Source organism: Boleophthalmus pectinirostris, unplaced genomic scaffold, assembly GCF_026225935.1.
Source record: "Boleophthalmus pectinirostris isolate CB_2022bp ecotype Guang Dong unplaced genomic scaffold, ASM2622593v1 HiC_scaffold_23, whole genome shotgun sequence".
NCBI lineage: Eukaryota > Metazoa > Chordata > Actinopteri > Gobiiformes > Gobiidae > Boleophthalmus > Boleophthalmus pectinirostris.
The window spans coordinates 27,797,970-27,816,904 of record NW_026571207.1 but is presented as its reverse complement, the minus strand read 5'-3'; the positions used below and the strand labels follow the sequence as shown (position 1 = coordinate 27,816,904).

Here is an 18,935-nt window from a genome sequence, read left to right as displayed (position 1 = left end):
TCCAATTTCTTCACCACAGTCATCCAGGTTGCCTCAGCTGTATTGACGCATGGGTCAAATGCAGATGAAAGAATTATCTATATAAAATATTAATTATACCTTTAACTTAACCATAGCGTGTTTATAAATGTGATAGCAAACTCTGATGTAGCTTTCCATCTTGTTCATATCAAATAATAACACATTATCGATCTATGCTGCAGTATACAGGCCTGCTGCTGTGATCAAAACCTAAAAGTTCTTATGATGAAAAGCCGTCAATAAACTCCAAAAAACCCAGAGAAAAGATGAAGTGAAGCACACGCAGCCCAAGTAAACAATGATGTTTTATTGATAAGTTTTTTCTCAGAAGAGTCTCTAGTTTTCAGTGAATGCTTCGCGATCACCCTTTTTCGATAATACTGATTTGGTACATTATTATTATTATTATGACATCCAGCACTCACAGAGTCTCTTCACAGTGAGAAGGATCCATTACTGCTACTGCTGTCGGATTCTAGGACACGAAAATCTCTTTGCTGCTTCCAAAAAACGAAAAAACAATCAAAAAAACATCAAACTGGGGGCTCGATATTGTAAAGATACGGAGAGTAGTGCCACAAAAGTCTAGTAGTAGTAAGACCAGCTAAAGATTTTGCACATACAAGCCACTTCCTCTTAGAAATATAAAAGTTGATATTCTCAACAATATTCTACTGTGCTGCATAAAGGTAGACCTATACACTGTACATCGAAATATAGCTCGAAAAAACGCATTTCACAGTTTTAAAGACTTTATTTAAAGTATAAACCGCTTTTTAAAACACTTTGTTACATAAATTATTCTTTTTGAGCGTGACTATTATTTGCCCTGGCAGCAAAAAAACTTAATAATAATACAAAACAAAATCTTACATATCTTACAAAAGAAAATAAACAGTAATCTTGACTATAACTGGTGACTCATTCATGATTGTCATATAGTACTAAGAATAAATAAATAAATGAAATTATCAAATAAATACTAACTTTTTCATGTTTTCTGGTTCACCGTGAGTTGAGTGGTGATCGCTCTGTACAGAAGTGCCTTGTGTGAAAAGTCTCACGAATCTACCGCGACTGAAACGTACAAAACTACGGCATCTACAGTTTACGCAACATCCTGAAATCAGTGTATCGGACACATAAGTAGTTAATATGACTCCTCCTCCGCGCCCCGATTCCAAAAGAAACGATGCTGTGAGAGAGATACCACTGTCCACAAATATAGTCATCTTTTTTTCACTTTTGTTTTTTTAAAAAGTTCATTTCTCCAAAGTCCGTCAAACCGCACGTTGAAAGATGCCGTTCTCTTCTGGCTCACTGGGTGGGACTGGTCGTGTGGGGTGATGAGAGGCCTGAGACAGGGACGTGGGACTTTTTGACAGTGTTTTTGTCATTATGGTGACGTGAGGCTAAAACGGGCTGCGCTCTGGAGTGGCTCGTTCTCCATTTTGGTCCCTTCAGAGTCTATGAGAGACGAGCCTTCATCGCAGAGGCTAGCGCAGTGCAATCTCACTGTGTGTCAGCTGCAGCGGACAGGACTGCGATCAGTGGGACCCAAAAAATATGGGCGAAAATATCAATATCTTTTGTAAAAAGGGGAATCGTACTCATTAAGCAACAGTTCTCAAAGTTCTTCAGTGCTTTTCAGTAGTTCAAAAGAAGAAAAACAAAAAGAACAGCTCGACTCAAGTTTAAATTTTTTGCCTGTGGCAGTAAAATGAACAAGAATATGTTTTTTTTTTTTTTTTACTCATAAGTCATTCTTGAAAAGTCCCTGCAACGTTCCTTAGGAAACCCCAGTGGTTATTTGGAGAGGAGCAGGGCTGAGGAGGCTGGGACACAGGAGGGGGACACATTCAGGTGGGCTGTTACCTGCGGCCCATCTCGTTCTGTCGGAGGAACTGGATGTTGTTGCTGCTGTCGGCCAGTTCGGGGTACTGCTCCACGGGGAGGACATAGTACCCCTCATAGCCTTGGACTTTCCCCGCGGTGAGCAGTTGCTGCCTCTCGCCCTCCGTCCACAGTCGACTGCCCCCTTTACCGTCTCGTGCCCTCTGCTGCTCTTTGGCCCAGGCCCCGGCCAACGCCCTCTGTCGGGCCAGCTCCAAAAGTCTCACCTTCTCTTCATCCACCACATCTACCGCTAACCCGTACCGCACGCTCAGTACCAGAGAGGGCACAGCAAACTCCACTGTCACCCCCCTCCTCGACCGCCCGCTCACCGTCACGTTTACCCCACTCTCCAGACTCTTTCGCCCATTAGTCAACCCCAAAGCCAACAAGTCACTGTCAGCGGACCCCACTTTCACAAAATAATGACAATCTTTCCCATCCTGGGTGTAGTGGGTCCCGTCGAGATACTGAGCACCGTTCAGAACCAGAGCAATTTTCCTGCTGTCCTCTGAGGCCAGGGCGGACACAGCAGCTACCACCCTGTCCTCCTTCAGGGCAAGCATGACCCCCCTCCCGACGATGGGGGTGCTGGTGCCAAACCAGTGTCCCGGTTTGTCTTTTCTCCGACGCCGCTCCTTGTTCAGCAGACGCCCCTCCAGAGCCATGAAGGCCTGATTGTGACGCTCGGCCGCCTGCTGCACTCCTGTGATGAGCTGCAAGAAGACAACAGGGAATTAGACAGTCACCAACAGTAATATTTTTCATATGAAGAGGCAATAGAGATATTTAATGTACAATGAGAATGCCCAATCTCATCTGATCTCAGAAGCTAGATATGCAGGGCAGCTGTGGAATCAATGGTAGCTTACTACCACTGAGTGTGGAGTGAAGGAATAATACATTGTAAAGCACTTTGGGTGTCTTGAAAGGTGCTATATAAATTTAGTTCATTATCATTGGCATTTAAATTTGGTTTTGAGCAGCGAGTCGCCAGATATTGAGTAAATCTGATTTGATAATTGTTTGAATTGTTAGCATGTGTTTTTATATTAATGACTAGATGACAACTGTATATAATTCCAACAGCATACTTTTTTTTTTTATCACAACATTCCTCAATATAGAAAAAAATCTGAAATGAAAAGTTGTGTGCAAGTTGGGTTGGAAAAAAGAAGTCAAGTTTGTGTTGGAGACAGAAATATTTTTGTGTATTTTGGTTGTATTTTATAATATTGAGTGAGGTTTGCAATTTACTCTGGGAAAATATATTAGTCCAATAAGATATTACCGATAATTACCAATAAAATACTCTTACAGAAAAAAAAATAAAAAAATAAATGTGGACATGTCGATGAATTACGTTGAGTATAGTTACAAAACCATATCACGAAGTCAAACTCCTATAATGAGCTTCCTTGTGTACAGCTGAATGGGCCATGCCTATGGTGATCCTGGGGGTCGTACCTGTCCGTTCTCACAGTGCTGCGTTGCCAGTAGTTCAAACGGTGGCTCCACGAAGTAGAGCGTGTGTCTAGGGAACCCGGGGATTATGTTACTGAGCTGGAAACCAAACATGACGAGCCAGCTCTTCACATCTACAGCGGCAGACAGCAGAGAGAGGGGAAAGAGAGTTAAACACACGCCAAACGCTATTTATATCACTGAAAAGGGACACAGCTGCTCTAAGTAAATCTGTCACTCACGAAGGATTCAAACTCTAACTCATTCATAATATTTGTTCTTCATTTATAAGCAGTGATGTAAGTGAGGAGAGCAGGGTACAGTCAACAAATGCATTTATATGTTTTTTTATTAATGTAATCTAACTTGTGTTTTGAGTACAAAGTTTGAAAAAAATTCAACACTCAATATTTGTGTACATAATAATGCACATTTATAATACATTCAGGACAGGAACCATAAAATGATAATAGAATTGTGCATCTTAGCCTATATGTGGAATGTTGCTTTTTTTTTTACTGAAGCCTCCAAGTAGGGATATCCTGGTTGGGCCTTTAATTGGATGTAATAAGACAATTTAGAGGTTGATTTTGTCCTAGAACTTCTCTCCATGTTTGAACTTTTATTTGTACAAAGCAGTTCATTACTGATCTGAAGGATAAATACCAGTTACATAACACAGTTTGATCTCTTGTGCAATGAGTTAAATGCATTTTAGGGAAATATGTGCCATTTTCCATTCTTACAATGGTATTGGTTGATATTGGGTATCAGCAGATACTTAAACTCAAAGTACTGATATCGGTACCCGTACTTGAAAAGCTGGATCAGTGGTAAGTTGTTTTATTTATTTACTTTCCGTACCTGTAACGTAGTTCTTGACATCCAACATGTCGCTGAGTGGATTGTTGTTCTTGAACATGTACAAGTTGAAGGGAGAGGGGTCTTTGCCAATCTTGGGCCAGATGCTGTAGTCCGGAGAGGTCCAGCGTCCAGCCAGGACATCGTAGTCCCTCTGAGTGAAGTGAACCAGTTTGGTCAGGGGGTCATACAGGCCCCCATGGAAGCCCACCACCAGTTGGAACTCTGGGTTAGAGTCCAGGTAGACCTCCCCATAGGCTGTGTACTGCACCTGGGACAGGAAAACACAGAGAGGTTGACTTATAGATAATTTTCTTACATACAAAGCTGTGTAAAAGATGTATGTTCTTAAGAAAAGGTTTTGAACCAAAAACATGTCCAGCAGGTAACTTTAAATGTGCATTAACTATGTAACTTTTCTAAAAGAGGGAACTGTTTATGTTATTGATTTGTCTGGAATGTTCAACAGAATGGCTTTAAAGGCCCTATATTACACAAAACTGACTCTTGTGAAATGTAAGCCATGTCAGAATAGTGTTACCTCATTAAATTCATATTTGTTTCATTCACACATATCAGTAATCCTGCATTATTAGTCTGTCTATGTCTCCAAAGCTGAAAATGTTCTGTTCCATTTTGTGATGTCATGTAGTAGAAGTTTTCAAATTAATAGCTACCTTTTACCTTTACAATTTGTCCATAGCCAAGTTGTATTTATGAGGATATATTTTATAATTCAACAAGTGCTTTTGGTAAATCCAAAGTGTTAATAAACCTCAAACCTGAATATTTAAGAAAGTAAAATTTTCCCTTCTCACTTGTTTACTATTCTGACAGATGAAAATAAACAACTCAAAATTTACACACACACACACACACACAAAATAATGATCATAATAATAATAATAAAATTAAAAAAAAAATGAGTGACCAATATAGCCACCCTTCTTCTCAATAACAGACAAAATTCTTCCATTCATGGAGTCTGTCAGTTTCTTGACTTGCTGACGATCAACTTTTTTGTGCAGCAGCAACCACAGCCTCCCAGACACTGTTCAGAGAGGTGTACTGTTTTCCTTCACCGTAAATGAAGAATAAGAAGGGCCCACAAGTTCCCAAGTTTTTATCAGGTCAGGAATCTTTAAGGCCTTTACTTGCTAGCCACACGTTGGAGTACTTTGATGCATGTGATGGAGCATTGTTCTGCATAAAAAAGTCATGGTCCTCTTGAAAGACGCAACATTTTTCCTGTACCATTGCTTAAAGAAAGTGTCTTCTAAAAACTGGCAGCAGGTTTTGGAGTTCATTTTGAGTCCATCTTCAGCCTGAACAGGTTCATCAAACTCATCTTTAATAATACCAGCCCTTACCAGTAAGCCGCCTCCACCTTGCTTGCGTCTGAGTTGAAGTGGAGCTCTGTGCCCATTACAGATCCAGGCACGAGCCCATCCATCTGATCCGTCAAGAGTCACTCTCATCTCATCAGTCCATAAAACCTCTCAAAAATCTGTCTTCAGATATTTCTTGACCCGGTCTTGACGTTTCAGCTTACGTTTCTTGTTCAGTGGTGGTCGGGTTTCAGTCTTCCTCACCTTGGCCATGTACCGAACATGTTGTACTTCTGGGCTCTCCAGGTTGGTTGCAGTTCTGAAATATGTCAGCACTGGAGCATAATGGGTTCCTGGTAGCTTCATGTTTGATTCTTCTCAAATCTCTTGCACTTAAGATGCATCTCTTTTTCTCTTTGCTATATGCAACCAAACGATGGGTCTGTGATCACGTCCCAGTATCTTTGCAATTTCAAGAGTGCTACATCCCTCTGAAAGACTTTTTACATTTTTTCACTTTTCAGAGTAAATTAAATGTCTTTTTTGGCCCATTTTTCCTGAGTAAAGAAGCTGCCTAATAATGACACCTTGATATAGGGTGTTGGTCTTCTGTAGGCCATACCTTCCCTCACTGCACAGATACACATCACCAAATATGCTTAAATCCAATAAGAGTTCAAAGAAAGTTTGGAGTTGGAGAATATGCATAAAAATCATGATATGGTCAAAATACCCACTTGCGTAATAATTGTGCACAATGTAGTTCAGTAGAAATTGGCAATTCCAGGGTTGAAATTATCCAAATGATTCTAGTGAAGGTGGAGTACACAGGAGTACTTCTTGTGTTGACGCATGACATCACAGGCTGGCTCAGTTTGTCAGAAGAACTCGGTCTAGATATGCAGGGTTTGCGTGTTAAACGTGTATGAATGACAGAAAATACAACTCCAGGTATATTTTTGATGAGGAAGCAACATTATAACAAAGGCATCAGAGTAAAATGGGCCCCTTGAAGCATCCTTAGTTCCCCTCATTCTTCACCCCTCACTAAAACTTTTTCCCAGTCTAAAGGTCACACTTGCGGTCCGTGTCAGAGCTGTTTCCTCGGGGCAGATAAGGATTTACTGTCTGCTGAAAGGACACTATGGCATGAAGACAGGTGGAGGAGGCTTTTTCTCATTTTGAATCAGTTGTTATTGTGCGTTAGACTCAATGGGACACTGTCACTGAGGTTTATTGATTACCTGTTTGATCATTTGACCGTTGCTGCTGAAGACGGCCAGCGGAGTGCCAGTGTTGTCTGAAGCAATGTAGTACTCCTCTCCACTGCTCACTTCCATCGCAAAGAGGTGGCCCTGTGGAAAAAAAATATAGTTTTAGTAATACAACTTTTTTTGTTTTGTTTTTACTAATAAAGATAGTCAAGAATTACAATCAGTGCTTACTATATGCTACCAGTCAAAAGCTTGGTTATTGACTGATGTTTTTTTTCCCTATATGTTATTTATGATACATGCAGTAGACATCAAATATATAATTAAGATGTAAGGAATTATGTAGCAAAAGAAAGATTTAAAAATGTAACTTTTTTCTTTACTAAATGATTCCATATATCTTGCTTCATATATTTGATGTCTTCTGTGTGTATCTAAAATGTAGAAAGTCGTAAGAAAAAACAAACCATCAAAACAAACAAACATCAAATATATAGAGCAAGATTTATGGAATTATTTAATAAAGAAAAATGTTAAATAACTGTACTGCTGCTAACTGTAAGGAGCCTTCATACAGGGCCCGGAACGATTAATAAATATAAAATGGTAGAATAAATGGCAGAAAGATTCTGCAGAGTACCGCCCCTTTAAATAACAATCCTCACCTGTAGATCATAGTAAAGCGATGAAATGTCAGAGCTTGAATGGTTGAAGATGTGGGTGACTCTGGTGGGATGGTTCAGATCGGCATAGAAGAACTGCAGGTGCTGTCCCATGCTGTTTCGGGTGGACACCCTGCGCCCCAGTCCATCATAGTGGTACACCACACTCCACCCTCCTGGCCCCCTGTTATAGGCCCTCAGCAGCTGGCCTTTAGAGTTATAGTCGAAAACATCGGACCCCCGCTGGCTCAGGTAACCGTCCTCGTCCAGTTTGTACTGCACGTCCCCCAAGCGTGTGATGCGATCGCGGAGGTCGTAGCGAAGAGGCAAGATCCGAGCGGTGTTTCCAGGGTTGAGCAAGTGGAGGTTCCCATTCAGGTCGTAGCTGTAGCGCCATGTTGACCAGTCATTCACCTATAAGAAAAAATACAAATATATATGAAAATGTTAGTAAGTGAGTCATTTAAAGGTGCAGTGTGTAACTTTTTGATCTGTCACCTGCTTATTTCTATGGATATGTCATTGCTCTGCTTGGAATGTTCCACAGTATGACATTAAAAGAGATTTACTTTACATTTATTCAATTACAGGTAGTTGCCTCTCCATGGATCTGACCTGTAATTTGGTCTGGTTTGGTTTCCATGAAGATGGGAAGGTTTAGTACCATACTGTCAAACATTCCAGACAAAGAAATAACATCTCTACAGAGAGAAGCATTTGATAGACCCTCCACCAAAAGTTACACAGTGCACCTTTAAGGCTCTATTTTGGGCTGGTTTTAAATCATTTTTTTCATTCTAATACAAATTTTGTGTTCCCAAATGAGAAGTCTAGACATGGAAGTGGGTCATGGAGAGATTTAATTTAGGATCTTTAATCACATAAAATACTGAAATTGTGATACTGCAAGAAAGCCTACATGTTCAATTTGCTCAATCATTGTCTGAATATTTTGTATAATGAATAAAAAATATATTTGTTAGTTAGTTTCTGATATGCTATTAGATACTTATCCCGCAAATACAGTGATTTCATTCATTTTATGCTCCTCTTGCGTATATGCTATTATGTCTACTAACTATGCCGGTTTGATTTTGCATGTGGCTGTGAGGGATTTTATGGTTATTGTTGACAAGGCCACAGAGCTGCAAATTGAATAGCCCATTTTACAATTGATGTCACAACCTTAGACAAACAAACCAGCACATGGCACGCGTTGTACATTTAAACACCCTCTAGAACCAGAAATTGTGTATGAAAAACAAGATAATATTACACAATATTACGCAGATGGTGCAACAGTGGCTACAAAGGTCTGAGGATCGAGTTCTGCTCCGACCAAGTTCTGTCATTGTGTCCTTAAGCCCGCATTGCCTAGCATGACAGTAGTGCGCGCACGTGTGTGTGTGAATGACTGGTGGTGGTTGAACGGGCCGATGGCACAGATTGGCAGCCTTGCTTCTACCAGTCTGTCTCAGGTCAGCTGTGGCTACAATAGGAGCTTGCCACCACAGAGTATGGACATACTGGTTTTGCTTTAGTGCCTGTTTGTCTAAGATTGCTTTGCAATCTGTCACAATCTATGTTTAGCAACTGTGAAAAGTAATATTGCCCATTTGGATAAGTATAGCTGTTGGCTGACCATCATTGGAACTCAGAATTCTCACCTTGACCCCGCTGAGCTGTCCGTCTCCATCGTAGTCGTATCTGTACTGAGTTGTGTTGGCGTAGGGTCCGATCTTCAGCTCTCTCTTGACCACCCGCCCCATGCTGTCATACTGCACCGTCATCCAGTACATGAGTGAGCGGAATATCTCGTACTGCACCTCCTTGATGCGCCCATGGGTGTCGAAATGTTTACTCAGCGTCATGACAGCCGTGGTGATGATCTGGTTGATGTCATAGTAGATCACGCCAAATTTACCAAAGTGCTCCACCTGTGAGTAGAAACACAAAAAATTGAAAAGTCTGAATTGAAAATAATAATATTTTCATGTGTTTAAAACTTAAGACAAGATGCTACAAGTAAATACTGGTGCAGTTTAATCTAACAATGTACTAACAAAAAATTAAACAGTATTTTGAAGGTTCAGATTTTGTGGTCACATTTTTAATTAACTCTTCTGGTTCAGAGTATGCCACAATTATGCCAATGGACTTCTGAGAATAAAAACCCCACAATGATATAAATGTCTGATTGATAGGATACATGAATCTGCTGCTACAGTAGACCGAAGCCCAAAATATTGTATCTTTTACTTAATTTTTTTTTTCCAATTTCTCTGTGTCTTCTTGTCTTAAAAATTTGCATTTGAAAAATTATATTATTCTCATACCTTGCCGGAGATTTCATCATATCTGTAGAGGTCCACAGGCAGAGGCGTCTCACTTATGACTGGCTTCATGCTCGCGATGCGGAAACTGTTGTCATGGTACGTGTAGTCGAACCTCGCGTTCACCATCCCCTCCTCGCTGAACCTGTAGATCTGCTTGTCTATTAGAGGCCCCATTTTCCGATAGCGTATGGTACAGGAGAATCCCCCACTTTGCAGATTAACCATCTTGAGTACACCAGCTGTTTCATCATAGCCAAAAGTCACTACAGTGCTATCGTAGACTATTTCAGACAGCTTTGCCAGTTTTCCGTATTTGTACAGGACTCTTCTCCCGGTGCCCAGGTACTGCACGGCTTGGGGTCTTCCGTCCTCGCAGAAGTCGTGGATGATGGAGGCGTTGCTTTCTGGGGGGTTGTAGGTGTTGCGGATGTAACCAACGGAGACGTGGGTGAACATGGTATGGCGGGCGACGCTGGGCATGGTGACAGCTGTGACCCGACCCGAGGAATCAAACTCAAATATATACTGACGCTGGCTCTGGAGCAGCAGCACCATAGACTGTAACAGAAAGGGGACAGAGAGGTGTTAATGACAAAGTTATATGAGTTAATATTTGTGAAGTTGAGATACATTGTTCTATATAAACAATAAAGTTATATCTACATTATTAAAGGTGCAGTATGTAACTTTCGGAGGGTACGCCACCTATATTATTACTTTGCTTGAAATGTTCCACAATATGACATTAAATTTATTTACCTAGTCTACCTTCCATTAGAGGTGTTTTCATTGTTCAAAAGTACCTTGAAAAACATATTTTCTTATTATAAACAGGCTTGCTTCTGACCTGTAACTTAGCCATGTGATGTCACCTGCTTGTCTCCACAGGGATACATAACTTTCAATGCCATACTGTGGAACATTGTAGGAATTCTATCAAATTTCCAAGGAGACAAGCTGGTGGCGGACCATTCACCAGAAAATTGTTAACTGTAAAAACTGTAAAAACTGTCACTGTCGGTAAGTTTTTAAGTCAAAAGAAGTACTGTTTTATTGTAATAATGCTACAATGTTGGGTCTTCATGATCACTGCATTATCACTATTACAATTTGAATAATTGTGGTAATGCATTAGAATCGACACTTTGTTCATAATGCTTTACAATCTTTTCAAAGGACATTGTGGGCATTGGGGTTGAGTTAGTGACTAAGCTACTACCACAACTGAATAAATTAATCATTATAATTAAAAATAATGAATCTTAATTCAATGCCAAATTTGGGCACCCCACCATTCTTTGCCAGTGGGATATAGGGCAGGTACTAAAAAGTTTCTGCTCTGCCAGTCCTTCTATTTAAATAGTGTTACCAAATTAATAAAGAATTACAGCATAATCAACGGATGACTTCTTTCCATTAGACCTGCACCAGAGGTCATTTGCTCTGAGCTGGCGAATTTGAATTTCCATTAAAAATGTATTATTGGATTAACAATAACAACAGTCCAAATTATTACTCCTTCCTCTCCTGTGCCCTGATTAAGAGGATTTAGAGCCAGATTAGGCTTGTCTGGATAAAAAAAAATAAAATCTGTTAGTGTGAGAAAATATTGTGATAAACTATAATTTGAAGACCACTTTATACAACTGACAATAACTCAACAGCAGGATAAAAAACAAAACAAAAACATAATAAAAAGCACAACAGAAGACTTTAAAAGTGAACTATGTAACTGTTTTGGTTGAGGGTCCGCCACCTGCTTGTCTCAATGGAGATGTTATTGCTTTGCCTGAAACATTCCACAGTATGGCATTAAACTTCTCCAAGCAGATGGCACCACCAGGCCAAGTTACAGATCAGATCTCTGGGGGGATCACATAACAATACATATTTTTCACGTTATTTTTGAGCAATTAAAACACCCATACTGAAATAAATGCAACATTCATTAATGCTATACTGCAAAGCTAACTGCAAAGCTAACCCACTAGCCACCGCGTTCAAAATAGGAAGTGAGAATGGGCACGCTGCCGGCTCCATCGACTCAGGTCTTAAAATGTTCATAACCTGATCTACATGATCCTGGTGTTTTTATTTTGATATTTTGTCCGCTGCTAGCCTCGGTGAGCTACATTTTACTGGAGCTGAACAGTATGGGTGACGTCACACTCCACTTCTTTATACAGTCTATGCTTGAAACCCACAATAAAATGGTTTGCCTCTCATTTATTGCATGGCAAGTAGGTACATTAATTTTCATAACAGGCCTAATGAATCCACTCACCTTGTCCAGATAACTGTAGCTCCAGATCTTCCCGTCCACAAAGGAGCGAGAGAGGATGCGCCCCTGTGTGTCAAACTCAGTCCTCTCGCTCATACTGCCCCTCTGCAGACCCACCAGATGCCCCGTGCTGGAGTAGGACACATTGACCACGGCCAGGCTGCTGCTGGGGAGCCACATGGCGGGGCGGCCCTGGGCGTCGTACATGATGCGCAGCGTGAACTTTCGGTGGTCATCGTAAATCTTCTCTGTGCGAGTGTTACGGTCAAAGTCAATGGAGAGGAGGTTACGCCCGTGAGCCTGTGGAGGAGGACATATGAGTGTGAGACTGGAAAGCACTATACTGTACACTTCGCTATAATATTTGATCTATATTTGTATTTCTTTTACTAGATATGGGACTATAAATTAACTATTATTATTTCTATGATATTTAATTTATTTATTAGGGACAGTGCATATTAATGAGCATCAACAAAGATCTATTTTCATACAGTAATTAGCTTTTCATTTTGACCAGGATTAGAATGAATATTGAATATTTAGAATAAATATTTAGAATAAATTATATTTCTGTAATACACACACATATGCACATATGAATTGCATAAAGATTTTGATGGCCAGAAAAAAAGAAAAAAAAAAGAAAAACTACAAAAACTACACAAAATCTTTCCATAGCACAGCTTGTCCTAACCCTAATTTTAAAATTCTGAAACTCGCAATAATGGCACATTCAAAAAATACTGGAATAGAATTCATTTACAGCATGCAGTGTAGGCTGTAGCATTCAAACCAAGAACCTGGTTAGAGAGTGACTGCATTAACCTCTGAAAACCTTTCCCCTTTTGATTTGTTTTACTAAATATAGTTTGCCAACACAAATTTTCACTATCTCCTCTCCATCACAAGCACGCCTCACTATAAATATTCACACATGCTAATCTTGACCTTGTGTAGAGTCATCAGAGCCTCATTATAAAAGGTTGAAACTCACCCTCAGCTTCCTCCCGAACACCGTCACCTTGCCTTTGGTCTGCTCTTTCCGCAGGCGCCATTCGATGGAGTTAAGCCCGTTGTCTGTGGGCAGTGTGATATTCCGACGCCCGATGGTGGGACTGACGGATCCGGCCAAAATATGAGGCTCCGTGTGGAAGCTGATGCCCATCCCATTGGCATACATGACCCTCAGTGTGCCGTTGTTACAGAGCTGGTAGCTGTTACGAACTTGGTCTGAAATAAGGCAGAGAAAGAAAAGGCACAGCCAAATTAAATATGTGTTTCCTGAACCAGAAAGAGTGTACTTTAAAGGTGTACTTCGTAACATTTCTAGTGGAGGATACCTCATCTCCTTGTCTCCATGGTGATGTTATTATCCACAATATAGATTAAACCTATCTATCTCCAAGGAGACAAACAGGTTACAGCATTATGTTACATTATAATTCTGTGGAGAGTATTCACAGAAGGAATTATTGTATTTTTTAGCAATAGAGACACCCGTAATGAGTAAATGCTAGATGGATCTGTTTAATGTCATAGAACATTCCAGGCAAAGCAATAATATCTCCATGGAGACAAGTATGTAGGTCCTCCACCAGAAAAGTTGCACAATGCACCTTTAATTAACAGCTTCAGTGTTTAGACAGTAAAACAATTATTATTAGCAAACTTTCGTGCACTGTTATTAAAAAGTGAATTCAAATTGTTGATAGTGCAAAATGTTACACCAGAATACGAGGTGGACAATGAGCCACATTTTTTAAATCTGTACTTGAGTATTATTTATAGAATTTGTATTGTATCAACTTAGTTTTTTTAAAAGTCTATTTCAGTATTTACAATTTTATCTGAACAATAATATACATTTTGGTGACTATATGTTTTATATTATATTACTATTAATATTTGCAAAAAGAAACTTCAAAAAAATTCACTACAAAGTGAATGTTTCTGTCTTACATTTGTGTATTGTGCATCTGTTATTATTCAAAATAAAAGTTTACAAAACTAATTAAATTTTATAACACGTTTAATTTTCCTTGTGTTTTTTCTGACTACTTTTCATCTCAACTTCAGGAATATTTTTCTGTAATAACAATAAAAGTCTCTGCCTCTGCTTTGGCTACCACTGTACCCACTTGTGAGCACCTCTGCCAAAGAACCAGCGGGGGAGCTCTCAGTTCGGACAGTACATTTGTTTGATCTAATTTCAGTGAAGAAAAAAACAGCTCAGCCCGACTTGGATCCAGCCCCAGATTCGAGACGTGACTGGGCACAGATAGAGACGATGAGACAGCAGTGATAATGGCTGTTTATACTGCAGACTTATATTCACTCTATAATGCAAAATAATAGGGCTAGTCTATGACACTACCTCACTCGTAGACCACCCATTCTAAAACCTTTTTTATTCTCTGGCTTTGTGTGAGTTGTATGGTCCTCTGTGCCTTTTATTTATTTTTATTTATTTTAATTATTTACTGCTATTTCATGATTTCATGGTTTTGCTTTGATTTGCTTTTATAGTGTTTTTTTGTTCAAGTTATTATGAAGAAAATAATTAGGTTTGGTAACCTTCAAAAATGTAAAATTTGTGAAATCCACCAGTTTGAAACCCCCAGTTGGATATCCAGCTTATCCATAATAGTTTTCCTCAGCTCTCCCTACTACCAAACCTTAAATTAGAAGTAAAACTGCACATATAATGACCTAAACCTGACCTTAAAACCTCAGGCTGTCAATGCACTTTGTTCTTAGAAGAAAAAGATGTGAAAAAGTTTCACTACACCAACTTTGTGTGAGATCTTACTTCCTCTCTATCCAAACACTTCAAATGGAAAAGCCTAGACCGAGTAATTACAAGAAGTAGATCAAGTTTGTAAAATATTTATAGTGCTGCACTGTCACATCTGTTTCCTCAAGGCCTCATGACGCAAATGAGCCAAAATCACATCGAAAACAGAGACAGGAGGAACAGACATCTCCTTTTACAATCTATGTCATTTAGTGTTTCAGTACTGCTGTCTGATGCTTGGGCTGTGACGTCTGGAGAAGGTTTGATCAAGATACAAGAGTTTATCAGCTTGTCAGATGGATAAGAGAACATTTTGTAATTAAAGGTCCTATATTTCGTAAAATTAACTCTTGTGAGCTATAGATCATGTTAGAAAGTTGTTACCCAATCAAAAACATACCTGGAGTTGTGTTTACTTTCATTCCCACATGTTTAAGTATTACTGTTTTATTAGTATGTCTGCATCTCCAGAGCTCAAAATGTTCTCTTCAACCTTGAAGCAGTAGTTTTCAAGTTAACAGCTACTTTTTTGCTTTTGATCAGTAGAGATCGGCAATTCCAGGGCTGAAATTATCCAAACAATTCTAGTGAATTTTTGTTTGAGAAAAAAACACACCATAAATATGCAGGATCGGTGTGTTAAACATGTGTGAATGAAACAAAACACAAATCATGGTATGTTTGTACTATGGGTAATGTAATTTACAAAAAGGGTATAGGAGATGGGGTTTCTCTTTCAAAGAAACACCATGAATTTCATAATCCTGTAAATCAAAACATATTTAACAATGTGTTCAATATAGACTGATGGATAAAATAGCCAAAAAATATATAGCTACACAAGAAACAGTATAGACTGACTTTTATTTTGGTATTGTTTTCAGTAATATAAAATTGACCTTTAAAAATTAGGGCTTACAAACAAATAAAGGATAGGGATTTAAAGGACTTAATATTTGTTTTTGTATAAATTGTTATCAGTTGTCTAAATAATTGCTAAGAAATACATAAGGGAAACATACTGCCTAGAATTGCCATCTAAAAGACAAAAGTAACACTCTTGAGCCAAATTAAATGGCCCCAACTGCAGTGTAATTGTTTCAAATGATACTTATGAAACTCAACAGCGAAAGTGTTAGATCTGAAAATAGACACGTGTGTAGTCTTATTCCACTAGGCCAGGAACTTCAGAATAAATACTGTATGTCTGTGAATGCTCATAATGAAAACACAGGCGTTTTTAGAGAAAGAGGAGGAGGAGGGAGAGAGGGAAATAGAGAAAGAGACAGAGAGGGAAGAGGAGGCAGAGAGAGAGAGCACTAGAAAAGGAGAGAAAAGGAGACAGATAGATAGGTATACAGAGAGAAGCGAGAAAAGAAGAGAAAAAAGGAGAGCAGTACAGAAAGAGCGTGCAAAGGAGAGATAGAGCGCCGCGGGGCTATAGAGGATTCAGTGTGCAGAAGTTAATGAAGACAGTGAGAGAGAGCGGCTGGTTAGCGCAGCAGTGGGAGAACCTTAAAGGACCACATCAAGTCCGCCCCAATTTAACTAGCAAAACAGATTTTTAAACACAATAACCTAAATCATAACCTAGTTTATAGTTTAAATCATGCATCTCTCAAAGCTCCTGTACTTAATTTTTTTCCCATGTGTTTGAGCAAGATACTGTATGCCTTGCCCCAGCTGATAATCAAGAAGTGGATGTTAGCATGCTAGTTGTTTTTTAGCTTTACCACAATGGCAAAACTCCACTTTTATCTCTGAAAGTTGTCAAAAGAGCTTATACATAAGGTAGTGACTTTGCAGTAATAACTTTGGGCCACATACACTTTGAACAACTGCAAAGTGTTTAGTTTTTTTGTGTATTTTTCACGTTTTTTTAACAAAATCAAGTACAGTGCCTTTAGCAATAGATTATACTACGCATTAATTTTAGATAAATTGGCTAGTCTAAAAAGTCACTACACAAAGACAGTCAGGGTTATGTAGATTTAGATAACTACAATTATGTAATGTGATTAAAATAAATAAATAAAAACACAAAAGGCAGGTTATACTGTTCAGTATATAAGCAGCAATACACAAACTATGAAACACAGTGTCCTACTTTGTTTCCTTATCCTACTCTAATCTCACTAATCTTAAGATAAAGCATTAATTAACTCTCAAATCCATGTAATTAAGCTCACGATTCCGCCTTCTTACCATTCACTATCTTTACTCAGTCTTTTGCTTTTCCGGACAATGCAGCGGACACAATTACCCAGCAGCTTCTTGTTGCTCTCTAAACAGACCAAATAAGCTGAGGGATCATGGGAGGAGGTGGAGAGCTGCACTGTTTGTTTCATTATAACCCCCAAAAACACAATCACCACTCAGGCTCGGCTCTCAATGAGGACAAAATGCAGGTTCGTATGGCAAAGCATCCAATTATAGTTTCCAAGGTTAGCCATTTTGGGAGGTAATTAATGCAAGTCAATGGGATGGCCCTTGAAAGCTCTGGAAAAACAACAAGAAATTGGGAAGAGTGAGGAGGGCTCTAACTACGCTAATGATTCTTAGTGATGCTGTTCAAAGTAGAAGAGTCCTGGCTGGGATTAGCGAATATGTGTTGGTAATTTTTGTTTGTAAGAAGCAAAAAGTTGGATAAGAGGGTAGTCTCTTGGAGGTTCTCTGAAAATTTGTTAAAAATAACAAGGTTTTCAATTACAAATCAGGCCAGAGATCATTGAGCATCATGGACTGCTTTGGTGGTATCAGAAATTCAAACTTGACCATAAATGATTGCCATGCCATTAGAATAAAAATAAAATAAAAATAATTTGAAAGAAATGCTTAGTTGTTTCACTACACCTAGCTCCATGGATACATGAAATACTGCATCACGATATTTTTAAAACACACTTATTTTATTGTGCTATTTTCAGATCTATGCTATAATGTTGTTCTCAACACACACAACCTGGAGTTGTGTTTTGTTTCATTCACACATGTTTAACACATAAATCCTTCATATTTATTGGGCTGTTTTGTTCTCTCAAACTGGTAACACTCTGTTTCACCTTGTGTCATGTGGTAATAAAGCCTGTGCTCTACTGTGTTTTTAAACGACAGACATTTTCACTAGAATCATTTGGATTTCAGCATTGGAATTGCCAATTTCTACTGAAGTAAAGGAGGTGTAGAGAGTAAATTTTGCGTAATATAGAACTTTTAACAGTGTACATTTTTTCAGGTGTTTTTTTTTTTTTGCACTTCAAGTCTTCATTAATTTAAAAAACAACAACAAAACAAACAAACAAACAAAAAAAAAAAACACTGATATTGGACTTTTCTTACTTTCCTGTTAGTTTTAATTTAGTTTAGGTTTGCTTAGACCTGCTAAAATCAAGTCTAGATTTGTAGTCCTGGTGACAATTAAAAAGCCAAATGTAGAGTTTAAATATGTGTTGTGTTGTACCTTGCACCACAGTGTAGGAGGCCTCCACAGAGGACAAGTTTGTGATGACAGTGACGTCATCATCCCGACTGGAGCTCTCAATGTCGATGTTTATGGAGCGTTCGATCTCGCGGTGCAGACTCGTCACCATCCCCGTGGGGTACGTCATGTTGGTCAGACGCCCCTCACTGTCGTATCTGAAGAGGAGGAGAGGGACACAGAGGTGAGAATGAACAGTACAGGGGTGTAATGAGTCTGGACTTGTAGAGATAAGACAGTGGAACATTGGTTCACCTAAGGAAAGAAAAAGATGTTTAGCTGGTCACTACTGCTTTTTTACTGTTTAGAAAAGCTAACATCTGATGTGGCATTAAAGGGCACTAAGCAACTTTTTATCTATTTATCAAATAATTCTCTCTGTGAATAGGGGCAACTCTCCAGAGATTACACAGTGCACCTTTAAATTCTGAATCAAACCAAGATTTTTCATAGTCCAAAACTGCAAGCCATTTATAAAATCATTTGTCACTTAACCTGTACTGATGCTACGACGCTAATGTTTAAGATTTGACGCATCTTGCCTTAATACATACAAATACAAACTATGTCTGGTATGCAATTGTGATTTGGTCAATATAA

At 39.0% G+C, this 18,935-nt stretch overlaps 1 protein-coding gene across 3 annotated transcripts in view; it reads right to left on the bottom strand.

The window, feature by feature from the left end:
- Positions 1–1,850: 1,850 nt before the first annotated feature.
- tenm2a (teneurin transmembrane protein 2a) overlaps positions 1,851–18,935 on the bottom strand; it is a 341,452-nt gene continuing 324,367 nt past the window's right edge. For all 3 annotated transcript variants that reach the window (XM_055159448.1, XM_055159447.1, XM_055159449.1), the window contains 10 exons: positions 18,318–18,493; positions 13,058–13,293; positions 12,064–12,360; positions 9,780–10,337; positions 9,111–9,380; positions 7,447–7,857; positions 6,812–6,922; positions 4,243–4,510; positions 3,382–3,512; positions 1,851–2,630 (listed from right to left, as the gene is read on the bottom strand). In XM_055159448.1, the coding sequence (XP_055015423.1) occupies positions 1,893–2,630; positions 3,382–3,512; positions 4,243–4,510; positions 6,812–6,922; positions 7,447–7,857; positions 9,111–9,380; positions 9,780–10,337; positions 12,064–12,360; positions 13,058–13,293; positions 18,318–18,493 (3,196 nt within the window). In that variant the 3' untranslated portion in view covers positions 1,851–1,892. The remainder of the gene's footprint in view (positions 2,631–3,381; positions 3,513–4,242; positions 4,511–6,811; positions 6,923–7,446; positions 7,858–9,110; positions 9,381–9,779; positions 10,338–12,063; positions 12,361–13,057; positions 13,294–18,317; positions 18,494–18,935) is intronic.